Below are 17,051 nucleotides of genomic sequence, written 5' to 3'. Positions count from 1 at the left end.
TTTCCTTTATAAATACAACTGGCTCCTTTACATTGAAAAATTAAATTTGCTTTGATAATGAACTGAGGTGCTAATAATCGTTTTGCAATGCAAAAAAGTGCAATTACTGGCTGCCGTGCCATGCAGTGCCACAGTCAGCTGTAACGGTCTGAAAGTCTGCAGTGGTACCGGTGGACACGGTGAAGACAGTCGAGAGTTGCTCAGGGTTGCAAAGACAAAACCTACACCAGCTGGAGAGCAGAGCAGCGAAGCGGGGCTGTGAGGGCTCTGTTGGTCCCTCCTGCCTCTGCAGCCGGGCAGGGGCTGGCAGGGCTGTGCTGGGGGTCCCGTGAGCCGGACCCTGCTTTGCCACCGACACCAACCCAGGCTGGGAAGCCGTTTGTGCTGCTGGGCACTGTCAGCAGGGATGTGAATCCCTGCACCCCAAAAGGCTTGGGAAAAACTGTGCCAAGGTGATGAGGATTTCTTTCCCTCTCCAGGATGTCCTCAACATGCCAGTGGCAAGGAGCAGAAGGGACATGCAGCCGCCAGCTTATGCCTCCTTGCCTCAAACTTCTGCCCAGACCTCAGATGGAAGCAGGACTGGAAGCAATAGCTCTTCAGGCTCCCGCGCTCCTCTGACATACTTTTACCTGTCAGGGCACACACAGGTTGGGCATTAGTCTAAACTCCTTTGGCTTTCTCTCACATGTGTTGAAGACAGAAAAGCAGAGGACTTGAGGTACCAGATCAGTGCGCTAAAGATGATGAGGAGGAGTACGACCTACACACAACATCCACTTTAGGTAGTGCTTCCTACATTCAACTGAGGCAGTTTTGCTCATGTATTTTAAAAGTTTAAAAAAGCTCAGAATGTGTAAGTGTGCATATTTAAAAAAATACATTATTTTATAGCTTGGTGTTGACATTGTTCTTTTGTTGAAAGTAAATCATTAAAGGAAAAATTATAAGACAAAATGAAAAACCATGGTGCATAGAAAATCCACCAGGATTTCAATAGAAACCTCTTAACGCAGAAGCTAAGAGGAGGAGGAGGATAAAGCTTTGCTTGGCCTGCTTCAGTGTGTGCTGAATATCCCATACAGTGGGGTTCTTAGAGCTTATGTTCTGCCTAAGCCCTAAAGAACAGGATACAAATGAATTTTTGCAGGACCTAGTGATTAGGAAGCCACAAGGCTGGAGACAGGCTTTCATGCTGATGTTAGTTCTCCTGCTCTAGCATTGCTTTAGAAAGTGCATCCACTGACATTTCAGCACCAGCAATCCACCGAGCACCTCACCCATGTGGGCAGCTTCCGTCACTCATGCTTGGTTAGCCTGATGTATTTTTTGCCTTGTTTAATAACTCTTGCAGAGCAAGAGATTCCCTCCCGGAGAACACCTGAGAAGGCTTGTGCCACGACACTGAGAAATGGGACAGGGTTTAATCCAAACTTAGCATTTCCATTCACTGCTCAAGTCATCTTCCAGACAGATGCACACCCTGCGAGCTGAATTCAACCCCATTTCCACAAAGAGAAGTCTTTTTGCAGATGCTGGATCATGCCCTTGGCACTCCCGCCAGTGAGTGTGTGGTGGGGGTATTTGTGAGAGCACCTGTGAGCCGTGGGCGAGGAAGAAGAAATCCCTTCACTCAAAAAACCAAGCCCAGTTCTGCGAAGGGGCCCGTCTCCAGTGGGGTTGGTGACTCGCTGGCAGAAGAATGCAGTCCTGTCTAAAAGGTGCTTGTGGAACAGGGCAGCGTGAGAGTGCCAGTGCCCTTCCTTGCTGATCCTGCCTGTGAAAGCCTGATGCATCGAGGTGTCCCCATCCACCGATTCAGGCGAACTGAACCTCAGGCTGGTTTTTGCACTGGTTCGCTCACAGGGCAAAAACTCGGCGCTCTTGGAAGAGCTGTTCAGTGACGTGTGGGTGGAACAAGATCCGTTGGTAAGAGTGAGACCATCCCAAGGCTCAAGGGTCTGCAAGGTCACCACAGACAGGACCTGACTTGTCAGGGTTGGGTCTGGTCTGGAGCCGCTGGGGAAGCAAAATGACAGGACATACAGACAGTTAATTTCGTCCCGCTCTCTGCGGGCACCACAGCTGCAACTACACTCACTGCTTGCTGGGATCACCTCAACGGCTTGTTTGGGGGATCCTGACCCCAGCTCTGCTGCCTGTGTTTGGAGGAGCAGAGATCCATGCCCTTGTGGGACAAACCCACCACAGCGAACCCGATTCTTGCCCCCTCGTGAGAAAAACGGTTCCAAAAAGCAGGGTGTCTCTCACCCCTTCTGCTGTGCTCAGGGAGAGGCGGGGGAGAAGGTAACCACAGCTGCGTCCCCGCACGGACTTGGCCTCCAGCTGATCCTTTAGCACGGAGCAGCATCCTCCACGCTCCTGCCAGCTCCCAGGCACCGTGGCCAGGCATTGTGCCTTCCTACAGAAAAATCACCAGAAAAACCGGCCTCAGGATTTCCAGAGTGGGGAGGTAATGGTGTCCTCTGGGCTGCAGTTAAGGATGGAGCTCCGCTGTGAATCAAACCCCAGCCGTGCTCTGCAAATGACTCGCTGCAAGAGACTAGTTGGCCAAGATCAAGGGCTGAAAGCTCCGCGTGCTCTGCCAAGCCAGCGGTGTAGCTGCAGCTCCTTGCCTGAGGGGGAAGGAAGGTGGTTTTAGGGGTGATTTAGGACCTGAGTTCAGCTCCTGGCTATGCAGCAGGTCTTAGGCATACGTGCCCGGGCTTTAGCTCCACACCGACGAAACAGGGCGATAATCGCTCCCTCCTGTATGTCCTCAGCACCAGGACAGCCCCATTCCACCTGCTCCCGCTGTAGGAAGGACTGGGACACAGCTCCGTACTGTGGTCCCCTGATGCCATGGGGAGCTCAGGAACCAATGTTTTGCTTCAGGGACCCCACGGGGCAAACTTCTTCACCAGCTTGCTGACAAACTGAGTATCCCAAAAAGACTACCTAGCGCTGCTGCTGGAAAAACAGTGCCAGCCCAGAGGAGGTAGCACACCCCAGTTAGACCAGCACAGGACCCTGCACCTTTGTAGCAGCGTTGTCTGATGAGGAAAGCCCCGAATTTTGGTCCTGCCATCAGCAGGATGCTGCTGATGCCTGGTGCTTCCCTGATGATCCGGCTGGAGACCTGCACGGCGTGGACGACGTGGGAGCAGATCGCCTTTCTGTCGTGGGTTTCGGACCTCTCCTTTGGGGCTGTGTGCGAGGGTTCCAGGCTGGGATGCAGCCGCAGTGCCCCAGGCATCACCGGCTGCATGGGGGTGCGCAAGGCAGGTCTTGGCATCCGAAACACTGGTCACTGCTCCCAGTGGTGCGGTACAGTGTAGCCATGTAGCTCAGACACGCTTGGTTAAATGGCTTTCCCAGCAGATTATACAATAGCTCGTATCTTGAGAGAAATATATACATATATATAGATAGATAGATAGATAGATATTTTTAGGCAGAGTTCAGAGAAAAGAAACCTTCAAGGAGGAGCCAGCCCTCTGTTCCACTATGTTATAAAGGCATGTTTGACTCCTTTCCAGTACACACTGGTATGCTGCGGAGATGTACACCTCAAATCACAGTATTCCTTCCTTCCTCAACCTTGCTATGTAGTGGCTGCAACAAATGATAGACCAAATACTCTCTTCTCCCCTCTTCACTCCTGGGACAACTGCCCCCATTATCAAACAAGACTCTGACCTTTTGATCCATCCATCTTGTCTCCTCCACAGAGTCTGGGCTGAGCTATGGCCCTTTATTTATTCACACAATGTAGTTTTCCTCATGCTGCTTCACCAGTGCACATCAACTGTGACCTCGAGACACTATCCTCTCCTGGGATAAGCATGTTTTTCAGTCCTGGGCACCTCTGGAGTAAAGACTGACAGTTCTTTAAAGGAGGGGGAAAAAAGCAGGTGGGAGGAATGACAGGCTGAAGTACATTTTGGTTTAATAGGATAAAATGGAGCTTGATGAAAGTAAATCAGTCTGCACGTGATCCAGTCCAGAACAGGCTTTTAACGCAGTGCTTTCCTTTAACTGGTACCTAATGTGGTGATATTTTTGCTGGTGGAAAATGCATCACCCCCCCCCCCCCCCTTTTGCCATTTTCCTTATCCTGTCCTTCTCATCTAATGCAAAACCATCTTCAACCGCATTATTTTTGCACCAAGCTCTGTAAAATTCGTATGCTGCTAGACAGAAGCCTTACTGGTACTGCTGGGAGGCACTGATTACGAGTGACAGCCTGCTGGTGCTGGACACAACCCATCTTGTTTCAAGTGGCCCAAGAAAGAGACCCAGGAGTGGAGCCCACCGCATGGGCACACGGACCAGACCCTTGGGTTGTGCTTTGCCAGCCGGTAAGCAGAGATGATTTCCTGACTGGTCCATGTAAAGTTTAATGATCTGGGGGGAGAAGGGTCACTGACTGGGTGCACACGATGGGACTGCACCTCCAGGGCTGGGCACACGTCTGCAAATGAGGGTCCTGCTACAGCCTCGCTGGCTGGCAAGAGACAAGTCCTTGTTGTCTCACCGTACCTTGTCACTCCGATGTGCAAGAAGGCTCCAGCACCCGGTCTGAGGGAAGGTTTTGGAGTTGGAGTGGGGTATGCTGGTTTGTGAGATGCGGGGCGCTGAGTTTCAGGCACCAAGAGCACTACCTTGTGCTGGGGAGCGATTGCTGCAGAGAGGGCAGTCCCATGCAGCCAGTGGGACGTTAAGTCTTGGTTCTGCTCTCCATTCCAGCAGTGCATGGCTATGGGCATGCCTGACCTCACTCGGGGCACTGCTGCTTATGTGGAAGGGGAGGCAGGCCCAGGATGCTGAGACACCGCTGAAGAAAGGGACATCAGCAATCCATCCACTCCTCGGCTTGCTCAACCACCTCGTCATCTCCAGCAGATGTTTGTTTGACTCTTCCCTGAAACCCGCCAGCAAGACTGCACGCCCTCCTCAGACAACCTGCTGCAGTCCCCTGTCATCTTTACCATTTTAAGGTCATTTTTCTTCGTTTCTCAGCTACACCTTTCTTTCTGTTCTTTAAGCGTGTGCTTTGTTGTTCTGCTCACCCTCCATATTAAGAACAGCCATTTTCCTTTGCACCTTATTTACCCCGCTGCTTTTCTCTAGAAAAAAACAGCCTTTACTTGCTAGCTGCATTATCTGGACCCTCTGATTCTCCTCCAGATTCTCTGGTGAGCCCTGTACAACGGATTCACTCTGTCTTGCTGTTCAAAGCCTGACATAAATCAGTATTTGAGCTGGCGTCTGTCCTGGTTTCAGCAGGGATAGAGTTAATTTTCTTTCTGGTAGCTGGTATAGTTCTGTGTTTTGGATTTAGGATGAGAAGAATGTTGATAACACACTGATGTTTTCAGTTGTTGCTAAGTAGTGTTTAGACTAAGTCAAGGATTTTTCAGCTTCTCATGCCCAGCCAGCAAGAAGGCTGGAGGGGCGACAGCTGACCCAAATTGGCCAAAGGGATATTCCATACCGTGTGACGTCCTGCCCAGTATATAAACTGGGGGGAGTTGGCCTGGGGGGCAGATTGCTGCTCAGGAACTGACTGGGCATTGGTTGGCGAGTGGTGAGCAACTGCATTGTGCATCACTTGTTTTGTATATTCCAATCCTTTTATTAGTATTGTCATTTTGTTATTTTTATTATCATTATTAGTTTCTTCCTTTCTGTTCTATTAAACTGTTCTTATCTCAACCCACAAGTTTTACCTTTTTCCTTCCTACTGGGGAGGGGGGGAAGTGAATGAGTGGCTGCTTGGTACTTAGTTGCTGGCTGGGGTTAAACCACGACAGTGTCTTAACCTGCCATGACCTCAGTGGACTTGTGGTTAATGCTCCAGTTTGTGTACGTTGCTGCAGTACCTTGGTTTTTTTAACCACAGCTTTGCTGCCTCATGTTCAGCTTGGGAGCTGCACTTCCAACACTGCTCCCCGGTCAGTCAGATCCTGGTCTTCCCTGCAAGGTTGCCAGAGGAAGCTCCTTCCTCCAGCTTCCAGCTGCTTCCAAGTGTTGCCGTTTTATCTTTTTCTCTTCCCGTGGTCCCAAATACCCCGCTCTCTCTATGCTTTTACTCACTGTCTTGCAACCACAAGGAACAGACATCTATCGGAACAAAAGCCATGTTAGGTATCTGGAGGACTGGGCCGCTGCAGTACTCAGAGGGAAAGCCAGAGACTTTTCCACCACAAACCTATCGTCTGGTGCTTGCAACAGAAACTGCCGGTGGCAGGCAGAAGCCACAATCTACAGCCAGCCTTCTGTGGGTTTAACCCAAGCACTTGTGTAAGCTACTTTTGGTAACTAAACTTACCACCATTAGCTTCCCAAGACAAGGCAGGCTTTTGCTCACCAGCACATAACTGGTTTTGAAAAATCCCACAGAAGAGTCCAAGGTGAAATATTGTTGGCTGAAGCCACTGAAGCATCAGAGAGACAACTCGGGACTCCTGGGTGGCTTAACTCCTGCCACGGTGGCCGGCACCTTATCTTTAGATCTAAAGTAGTGAGGAAAAACTCTGACTCCCTCCACATCTGACCATCGTTTGACATTGTACATGGGCAACATAAAGGCACCTGCACCTCTTACGCACAGGGGCTACGCTGCTGCCCCTGAGCTGGTCTATCAGTCTTCCTAGAGCAGCCTCACTAGCACGGCAGTGCTAACACTGTTAGACATTCTTGTGTGGAATGATTTCAGCATGTGTCATTTTTCCACTACCAATGTGGCCTCTCACATTGGCTAGGCTGCTAAATAATGTATCATCACATAAAGCCATTGCATAATGCCTGGAGGAGGATTAAATTGCACTTTCTATCTTCTTGCGGGTTCCTTTGAAAATGAGGAAGAGAACGGTGGAACAAGAGGTCTCCGTGGGGAACCTCTCCAGAGCATGCTACCCCGGTGGCCATCAGAATAATGTTCTTTTGGCCTTCACATCTAAGAGTAACTGTCTTATTTCTTTTATGGCACACCACACTGCACCCATAAAACACCTCACAAGCAGACTGATGGCTCAGAGTGATCTCTCATTAGATGCTATTGCAGTTCAGTTCTCTCCCTGGCCTCTTGCACATTGTTGAAAACACAGCTGCTTCAGTTTTGGAGAAGTGAAGCACAAAACTACCTGCCCTTGATGTTCTTCAGTAAATGAGAGGCACAGAAGATCTGAAAACTCTCCAGAGTGGGGACGAGACCTTACCACACTATTGTATAGGGAAGGGAATGGTGAAGCCACGATCTCACCAAGTCATTTTTACCTTAAAAAACCCCCTAAAACTTGCTGAATATTAACTTGAAAAGCAGTGGAGTAAACAGGGAGGCAAGATTCCCTAAAATCTGCCTAACCAAAGATTAGGGGTGTTGTCCATTCCTTATTTTTGTACTTCTGTGATTTCTAGTTATCCCTGGAGGTAGAGCAGCCACTAGGATGCAGTCCTCTGGGAGCAGTCACAGTCACCCTTTACGAGGGCAGAGATTTTCCACCCCTACGTGCTGTCTGTGTACAGTAGGTACGGGCTTATTACTTACCCCCGGACAGTGGTAACTCCTGACGTCTGAGCCATCCATCTCTTTCAGATAGAGAATCTGGCCCTTTGGGAATCCCCTTCATCGTAACCCTTCTGTCCAAGGAAGTTTTAGAGCAAGAACGCAGTCTCCTGAGCTCTTTAAAGAAAGGTCCAGCTCCTGGAGAAGAGATTTACTTACCTCGTGACAACTTAGCTGGCCAGAGGACCAAACCAATGCATCAGAAAAGTTGGAGTTGATCTCAATACTTGAATCTAAACCAGCCCTCCTTCCCTATTCTACCAGTCTTCATGCTGGTTCAGCTAAAGGCTGCTGGAGACTTTTGTTCAAATAGAAACAGGTACTGATAAACAAAAAGGGATGTAAAACACAGCATATGGGAAAGACAAGTTTCAATTTTTGGGGCAAGGCTTTTCAGGAACGGAATTAATTAAAAATTAATTTTTTATTAGGGGTATAAGTGACTTACTTTCTCAGTATCATCAGGAACTTCTCAATCAAGTAATCAATGAAGTTAAGCAAAAATAAATTTCCGTTGCCAACAAGGACACACTTAAGCAAAACTGGGCATTAGGTTCCCAATTATTACATAGGCGCAGCTCTATTCCAAAGACCTCTGAGATTAGGTGATACAGTCACTAAAATACCAGTGTTATCACTGACGACGTTGCCAAACAAAAAGCTGATGAATTTAGGGAGTACCAGCATGGAATACTACTGACAGAAAGACAGTCCTGAATTTTTACTAGTGTACCCATTTCCCCTTCTCAGAAACCTTTGCATTAGCACAGGTTACAATGGCTTTCTAATTTTAAAATACAACCGTAGCCAAAGGCCTGTTTCTTAGTAAGAATTAAGAGAGGGCATGCACCTTTTTGAAATTGTGCTGTTAGTTACTATCAATTGCTTAGCAAAAGGAGTGGTATAGTATAGGGTAGGTCATGAATCAGTAGAGTATAGGTAATTTCCCTTTCAAAACCAGAAAATGTCTTGCCAGAGGTGATGTAGTTTCAGCTCAGAAAAGCAAAGGTGATACTGTTTTTAATTATGCTTGGTAAGGCAAGAAAATGTAGAACGAATGTGCATTTTGTTTATATCCCTCATGTAAAGTTTTATTTGGGTTGTTCCTTTGATGAAGCATTTATTCTTACCAAGTTTTTAACAACACACCTGTTTAATTCCAGTGTACAAAAATAACTGTCTTTAAAAAAATTATTAAATTTTAGCACAGTATGTCTGGAATCAAATACATTTTTCATACTCTGCTATCTTTTCTCCAGAAACAACTTCCACATCAAGGGGAACAAGGACATATTTAATTTGAGATGTAAACTGTTCCCTTCTCACCTGCTTTCTCCTGCCCTGCTGACTAGTTGGCAAAGACAAGGAACAGGCTTGTGCAGATGGCACCAAAAGCCGTGGCGCTGAGGGTGATGGATCCACAGCACCACACAGGAGCCTGAGGTGGAAGACTGTGACATCCCAAAGTGCAAGGCAATGACTTTGCAGCACCTTCAAGGAGGGACAGGAGTGGAAAAAAGTGCCCAGCTGCACTCTGGAGAGGATTGAGTGGCTGTGAGGAATGTGCTTTACATCCATGTCCCTGGTCTCTATCCTGACTCCTCCTAACATAAGAGTCTCTCCAGTGTCAGCTCCAAAGGCATGGTGCTCCTTAGCAGCAGATCCCGCTCCGACAAGCAACACCTCACCAGTGAAGAAACAAAACCTAATAAACCCAGCATGGCCCCTTTCGCCCCCACACTCCCGCAAGTAAAGAAAGTAAATTTACAGCCTATTCTGGGACTGCTGAAAAGTACAGCCATTCCAGGCACGAGCGCTAGGTCCCGCCTGTCAAGTGGACAGTTCACGACAGACGGAGCACTCCCTTTTGGGAACAGAGATGGACGTTCAGTGTGTGACTGGTGCCTGGGCATGCCCGCCCGGGTTCAGGGACGGACTCAAATTCAGTGTGCTAAAGAGAGGGACAGAAATAAACAGAGAAAGCAGAGCTGGAGCCAGTAAATGCTGGTGCTGCCTATCTACTTCCTCACCACCAAGATTTCTGTTTGGACTTCGTCCTCCTCTGTTTTATGAGGAATAAATTCTCATTGATATCAGGACTAGCGCCTTCCTGCTTTTTCCATTTCTTCTTCCTTTTAGCACCTTCCAGAGGCTCCTGCACATAGGCAGTCTTGCTGCCTGAGAAAGCCTGGAAAATGGACTTGTGACGAATTTTGCTGCCCTTAAATGCCTGCCTTTTACACCCTCTAGGGAAGTCCTCCTCCAAATGGTGGCTGATTTCAATATCACTTCTGTGCTTGCCTTCTCTGGGTTTCTCTGCCTGGGACATCTTCACCCTTTTGTGACACTTGCCACCTTTATGTTTCCCATGTTCTTTGCAAGGCTTGCTCTTTTCCTTATAGCTGTGCTCTCCATGTTCTTCTGCCTGCCATGGTGTCTCTGACTGTTCTGGCAGAAGGCCGGCGTCCTGTAGTTCTGTAAAACAGAGCAGTTTATTTCAATACCCATGCAGAAAACCTCAAACCTAGTGCCCAAGCCATCACAGCTTTCTTTATGTAGTTATGAAGTTAATTAGAAAAAAATCTCTCTCTGATAGATTTTTTTCAAGGTGTTTTTTTTTTCTGTCAACAGACTAGAATCTTAACAAATTACAGTTTAATCCTCTTCCTGCTAGTTTACAGCATTTTTGATGTTAGTGGATTTTTCAGAATTAAAACATCTGACAACACCCACCTAGTAGCTTTGATACAATAAATTTCCATGATAGACACGGATGAATAAAGTCACAAATCTTTTACTACTATTAGACTACCTGTTCAAATCCCTATAGCTTTTCTCAACACATGAAAATAATCCCACAATATTTCTAAAAGCAGCAAGCACAGAAGAAAGTATTTCAACTAACTGAAAGGCAGAAGGGATCTCCCAAAATAAACTGTACCTGCAATCTTTCTTTTTAATCTGTTCTCTCTTCTCTTGATCTTGTATTCATCATCATAGTAGTAGATGAATGGAGAAGTAGGGAACATGCTCCCATGCATCCGCTTTTCTGAGCACTCCTGCAAAACACATTTCAAGTCACTAGATGTGGCTGAGTTGCCATTTTCCTGGAAGGGAAATGGGTCAGATTCTGCAGGTGCTGGTCTGTACCTGTGGAGGATGTGGCCAGCAATTTTTTAAACACTGATAATTTTATTACCATCCAATAATCCTTCCTGTGCACACAGAAAAACAAGCATTACATGAGCCAAGCTGCAGTCCTCTCGCAGCAAACGGAAGGAATCCCATGTCTTCCCACAATTACTTCACACCTATAGCACTGATAGAAGCAGAGGACTAGAAACAGGTGAGCACTAGCTAAATACGAGGCAAACTGCAAACAGAGCTGTTGGATCTGTGGAACAGGGCTGTCCTGCCTACGGCCAGGCAGGTCCCCCCAACACCTGCTTTTGCTGCTTCTCGCTGGCCCCTTCCGTCTCCCAGCACAACCACATGCCTGGTCTCCTCAAAAGACAAATAATTCTAACTGCAGGGGAGCTCTTTTAATCCAGGGATCTCTCCTGGATCATTTGGGGGGAAAGCGTGTGCAGAAATGGGGCAGACTGAAAGGGTGGGGTGGGCTGAGGGAAGGAGCGAGCAGTGATGAGAGGCCAGGGGCAGCATCCCCCCACACAGCCCACCTGCAGCCAGAATGGTGTGTCTGACTGTATGCAGTTTTCTCACAGAAAAAAAAACCAAAAGCAAATCCTGCAGGAGTATGCTGTGCAAGCACATCAGATTGCAGGGAAGAAGAAGAGAGCCCTGAGCAGTTGGCTGAGGTGAGGAAGGGGCTAGCTTTTGCATCACTTGCATGGCAGCCTATTTCCCAAACACTTGATTCAGGAATATGAATTTTTTGCCCGCTGTACACAAAGTTTTAGCAATGTCTTGCGAGCCGGGCTAACTGGGATGCTTCTTATGGTTCCATCTTTCTTTCAGGGTACCATGTGATATTAACTGACGCTTTCTTCTCCTTGTAAATTGCTTGTTACTTGTTGTGGTTTGCAATATCATCCTTCTACTTCTTGGATTCTACCCAAACCTAGTGAACACTAGGCCTTGCTGTTCTCGAGAAAGTGTCAGGAGCTTTCACTCACCCTGATGTCTCCACCACAAGCTAAGCAGCTTTCTTTCCTGCATTTGCTATTTCTACCAGTCAGTGCCACCTCTAGCACGCCCTTTCCCTGTGTGTCCTCCTGCCTCCTCCCCCCTTTTTCAGAGACAGAGTACATCAAAGATGCATTTCAGGTGTATTTCATATTTCTCAGCTTGTATTTGGCCTTTGCTTGGCTGAAATTAAATGAAGAATCAGGTTACTCTCTGTGGTGTCCTCTAAAAGGGTATTGTTAGGTTGTGTGACAACTGGCTTGTCTCCACATGCACGGAGGAGTGCAGACGAGCAATGGCAGCTTGTGGCTGGAGCCTACTCAAGTCTGAGGGCTCATCCTTACCCCACTGCGAAATCAGGCTGAAAGGGACCTAGGAGGGGGCATGTGAGTCCATCTGTCGCTTGAGGCCGTTCTCAGTAGCTATTCATCTGAGATGTGCATATCCTGGAAGATGACTAGATTTCACACTGAATGCCTTGAACAGTCAGCTATCACCCCACAAAGAAACCTCCTCTCTCACCTTTCCCAGGTCCTCCATCTACCTCCCTCAGATTTAAGATGAGATAAAAGCATAACAGAGAAATGACACTTCAAATACCTGTGTTTCACATGACTGAAACCTAAGAGTGGCCTTTAGGTAGGGCACAAAGCTGCCTGCCTATCTGGAATAAATGAAAGAAAATATTATCCCTAAACATTGCCAAAGAGGTTACTGAAAACAACATAGATTGGCTTTACAGAGGAGTATGCAAAGACACATTCATCCTCCTGTGATACCTGTGAAATGTACTGCTTGAGATCCCGCATCAAATCTAGGGCTTGCTCTGCAGGCACGTGGTCCGTTCATTATTTTTGTTTTGTTAATGCACTGACAGAGAAGCCTTAGTGAATGAAATGCACATGCCACCCAAATCGGGGCTCCTCTTTTCCTCTTTATCTCCACTGCATTGATAAATCAGCTCAGCAATGTCCAACATGCGCTTGGCTATATCCTTCCCTCTCAAGTAAGCTGCCACTGCTGCCATACACTGTGTACTGTTAAATACTCTTGGGACAGTCTTCAGTGCTGGAGGTATCGTACAGAGAACAGAAAGCAGAGCCTGCTACCATCCACCAGAAGGAATTTTCTGTGTGATTGGCATACTGGGATGTGAATGCAAGGCACATCTGCAGATACCGTACAGTTCCTTATCCCTGCTGCCTTGAGAACTTGCTGCAGCCTGAATAACGCAGTGGGCTGTCCCTCATTAACTTACCCTCCCTCTTAACTTTCCTATGGGGATGCCCCTTAAAATGGCCACATCTTTGTTATGGACCATATGACACAATGTTTTGGATGTACGGACTGCTATGAAATGAACTACGATGTGAAGTCTACTGAAGAAAGTAAGATTTCTTGTCCTTAGTAAATCCTTGGTTTACATAAAGACATGACTGTCTTAATAAACAATACAGCAAATTCAGGAAACGTAACCACCAGGTGTTAGATCCTCTGACACTCTATGTCTTAATTATTTCCATTTCTACAAACAAGAAGAAGTGATCCACAATGACCTCCTTACTGGAACTGCAGTTAACTCTGGGATTTAGCAAGTTTTTTGCTCTTGCGTCGGTTTTTGGGAAAGGTCTTCCTAGACTTCTAGCAAAGGAAAGGAATTTGAGGTGTTCCTAAACTACATTAAATGCTAACATGAAAGGAAAGGACTGCAGTGAGAAGCACTGACTATGGTATGTCTATACAAAACTAACCCCACCCTCTTCTTCTTGGTCAGTTTGTTATTCCTCTGCTTTAACTGCTAAAAAAAGCAACAGAGCAGGGTTCTCAAGGCACAGAAATTTGAAAAATTTTAAGAGATGCTTGTCATCACAAGTAATTTTTACCTGCTTAAAAATATTTATGTTAAAAAAAAAACCCAAACAAAAAAACTTTTCCCCCTGCTTAAATTATAGGCAGATCTTTCAAGGTCTGATAGCTGCTCATTGCATGAACTCAGGCACTGATTAATGACGTCAGTTTTCTTAGCCAGTGAGAGCTACAAATCTCAGATGCACTGCCTGTCCAGCTGGGTTGCTGTAAAGATGCACATGCAGGCTCCAGTCCAATTTCCTCAGCCATTCTTGGACAGAAGGTTTAGTCATTTGAGGGCAAATACTCAGTTATCATTACATAATCCAATGTGTGTCCTGGATGTTTTTCTGTGTGCATATAGAAAGATCTGGTATCTCTGCCCTTCTGTGTTGTTACTGACTTCTCCATTTCCATTCAGTCATTCCTCAGGCTATTTCTGCTCCTTGTACGCTAGTGAAAATACTACCTTATCTTCTTTAACTTTGACAGCCATAAATGTTGTCCTTGAGTTGCTTTACTCCCGTACTGATTTTATACAGTTTCTACCTTTTCTATCCAAGTAATTACTATCAGCTCCTCCCACATATTTACTCATTATTTTTACAGCAGCCTTATTTGTATCCATGTATGGCTGCCTTCCTTGAATGCCATTTTTTGACAGTTTAGTAAAATGTTCCTTATCCATTGCTAGCAATCAGTCTCACTTCTTCTTCAATCCTCTCCCTCCAGTTTTTATCGTATATGCTCATTTTAGTGTCTGTACTACTGGCAGGGGCTTTATTCTGGTTTTGTTTAGCAGGATCAGTTTCAGTGCTGCTTTTGTAGGTTTTAGCAGCCCTAGTCCCAAACAGCAGGCAGACCAAGTTAGTTCGCATGACTGTATCACTGAGGTCTTACTCTGCTGCCGCATGGGTAGCTGTGCCTTGAGCAGATGTCTTGCAGGTGAAGCCAAGGATTCTGACTCTTGTACCATAGCCAAGGCAGTGCCTGTATTCCTGCTGTGCCAGGGGTGACACTGGGCTGCTGGCACATGCTTGTCTCTTACCAAGCTTGGATGGCAACAGCTGCCTATTCCTGTCCCTTCCAACCCGGCTGTGCAGGCAGCAGCGTGTCCTGGATGTACGCAATGGCCTCAACGCACCACTCGAAGACGAAAATCTTCACTTGTCTCCAAACACAGCTCAGCATTAAAAATCTTCCATTTATCTTTCAGTTCCGCCATGAGAACATCCCAGCACACCTGCCCTACCTGCCCGACTGTTCCGCGCAGGGATTAACTATTTAACTGAAAACTGCATCAAGCTTTTAACAATAACATCTTCAGCAGTTGTAGTAGTTGACACATAGAGCACAAAGGAGAGAAGGAAGGAATTTGCTGTCTCTATGCTGTAGGAAACTATAAACTTAACCCATTCAATGCACAAGTAACATTCATTTTCCAGAATACTTGTGGCTCCTGGACTTACTCCATGAAAGAAAACAACTAACATTTGTTTGGTGTTGCTATTTGCAGGCAGAGAGCTGCTCACTTGTCATGACAGGGGTCTGAAAAAAGGTGATAAACATCAGCAAGCAATCCTAGAAGATGCAGCACACCTCCAGTTTTTACTGAAGCCACATAAGGCTCACGATGTCTTCCTTTGCCAGGCTGTGTACCTTACAGAAGGATGTCAAACTTAATTCAGATGTTGAATGACACTAAGAAATTACAAATAAGGATCATCAAAAGCAGGCAGAAATGGAAAATTCCTAAAACAGGTATCTAAATTGTTGGGCTGATTGTGGTGAAAAAACTTACATGATGTTGAACATAGCAGTAAGGCACTAATATTTCATCCCATGAGCCAGGGGAAAAAAAAGAAAGAAAAAAAATAAAGCAAGCTCTTTTCAGCAACTGTCTATTTGCCAATGAATATTCTCTTTCCCAGGCAGTCTCATTTGGATTTAGGGTTTAAAAAACAAATCAATAAACCTGCCAAGGAGAGATAGTAACTTTTCTTTTCCTCCATATCTTTAAATTAGATGGGTGAGATCACTTCATACATTGGCCTCCACTGACTGCAGCAATGTGGCAAAGTTGCAAACATTTCATTAGAGTGGCCCTTCGTACAGCATTAGCTTGATTCTTCCAGATCTTTTCTCCAACCACGCACCGTGGCAGAGATGAATTTCTACCCCAAGGATACACTCTACACTGAGGCAAGACTGTTGAGACTTACATATCCAAAATGTCCTTTTCGGGAACAGTTGCAGCAGTACACTAGAGCAGAGCGTGCAGGGTGAGAACCAGCAGCCTTGATTGGTCCTGGCTTTGTCTAAAAGATGGAAATAGGCAAGAATTAGGTCTGGCAGTATTCTGAGTGCTGAATTAAAAATAAATTAAAACTACATAAATATAATTTTATTATGCTTAAATCAATACATTCCTGCTTGCTGTTGGAATATTAAGTTTGAAAAAGAAGCAACTGGCTCATATTACTGTAATTTTGCAGAGCAAGGTTCAGCCTGAGCATCACAAATGAGGTGGGAAGAGGCATTCCCAGTATCTATTCCACCTGGCCATGTTATTTCAGCTCTGAATACAAGAAAATAGGCTGCTGATTTATCTCTCTCCCCTCCTCCTCGTCTCCCAGCCCCCTCCCCCTCTCACAGATGCCCCACCATCCCCTGGGACGGACAGGGCCATCAGATATTGCATCCACCAGCTGGATAGGCACATTTGTGTATTGCTGAACTAGTTTCGCTTAAAGCAATATGGCAAAGATCTGATGGAGATATGGGGCCTTCACCCACTGCATTCCCAACCCTACACCCGCTTCCACCAGCAGTGCCCAGAAGCAGGCGTGCTCCAGAAGGACCTGCCAGTCCTTCCAAGAGAACAGGGGACCACTTCTGCTCCCAGCAGAGGAGATGTGATGCTACGGTCCATAGCTGCTCTTTGGGCTTACATAGGGCAATGGAAGATATAGCACGCTCCATCGAATTTGGGGGAACAGGCAGCTCTTTTTCTTTTCCCCATTTAGTACCATGAAGTGGAATATGTGAACGTATTTCCTATTCCTTTACTTTTCACACGCGCAAGGACATTCATCTCCTGAAGAAGTAACTGCCACGGAGCCCATGCCTAGCAAGAGCAGGCACAGGTATGAACAAGGGTTGCATGAATTCTGGCTAAAAAGCAGCGAGGCAAAAGAGCGACCTTATTACTTTCAGCATTGCATGCATTTCCTTGTCTCTGGTGCTAAAGGAATACAGAAGAGTGGCCTAGATTTCAAAGAAATTAGTAGTAGTTGGTAAAGCTCATTACAGGAATTGCTTTTTTCTTTAAATCTGTATCACCATGCTCTTCTACTGTTAGAGCCGCAGTGTTCTCCTGCATAGCCTCCAGAAGAATGACAGCAGTGCTTGTAACATAGGCAGAAACAACAGAAATCTTCCAATGCCATTTTTTATGAATCTGATCACACTTGCGGGGTCAGCTTAT

At 46.3% G+C, this 17,051-nt stretch overlaps 1 protein-coding gene across 2 annotated transcripts in view; it reads right to left on the bottom strand.

Moving 5' to 3' along the window:
* Window positions 1-7,975: 7,975 nt before the first annotated feature.
* ZCCHC7 (zinc finger CCHC-type containing 7) overlaps window positions 7,976-17,051 on the bottom strand; it is a 123,071-nt gene continuing 113,995 nt past the window's right edge. For both annotated transcript variants that reach the window (XM_069777541.1, XM_069777542.1), the window contains exons 9-11: window positions 15,787-15,882; window positions 10,512-10,629; window positions 7,976-10,045 (exon numbers count right to left, since the gene is read on the bottom strand). In XM_069777541.1, coding sequence (XP_069633642.1) covers window positions 9,597-10,045; window positions 10,512-10,629; window positions 15,787-15,882 — 663 coding nt within the window. In that variant the 3' untranslated portion in view covers window positions 7,976-9,596. The remainder of the gene's footprint in view (window positions 10,046-10,511; window positions 10,630-15,786; window positions 15,883-17,051) is intronic.

This window comes from Haliaeetus albicilla, chromosome Z, assembly GCF_947461875.1.
Source record: "Haliaeetus albicilla chromosome Z, bHalAlb1.1, whole genome shotgun sequence".
Classification (NCBI taxonomy): Eukaryota; Metazoa; Chordata; class Aves; order Accipitriformes; family Accipitridae; genus Haliaeetus; species Haliaeetus albicilla.
The sequence above is the reverse complement of the archived record's forward strand: the minus strand, read 5'-3'. Positions and strand labels throughout refer to the sequence as shown.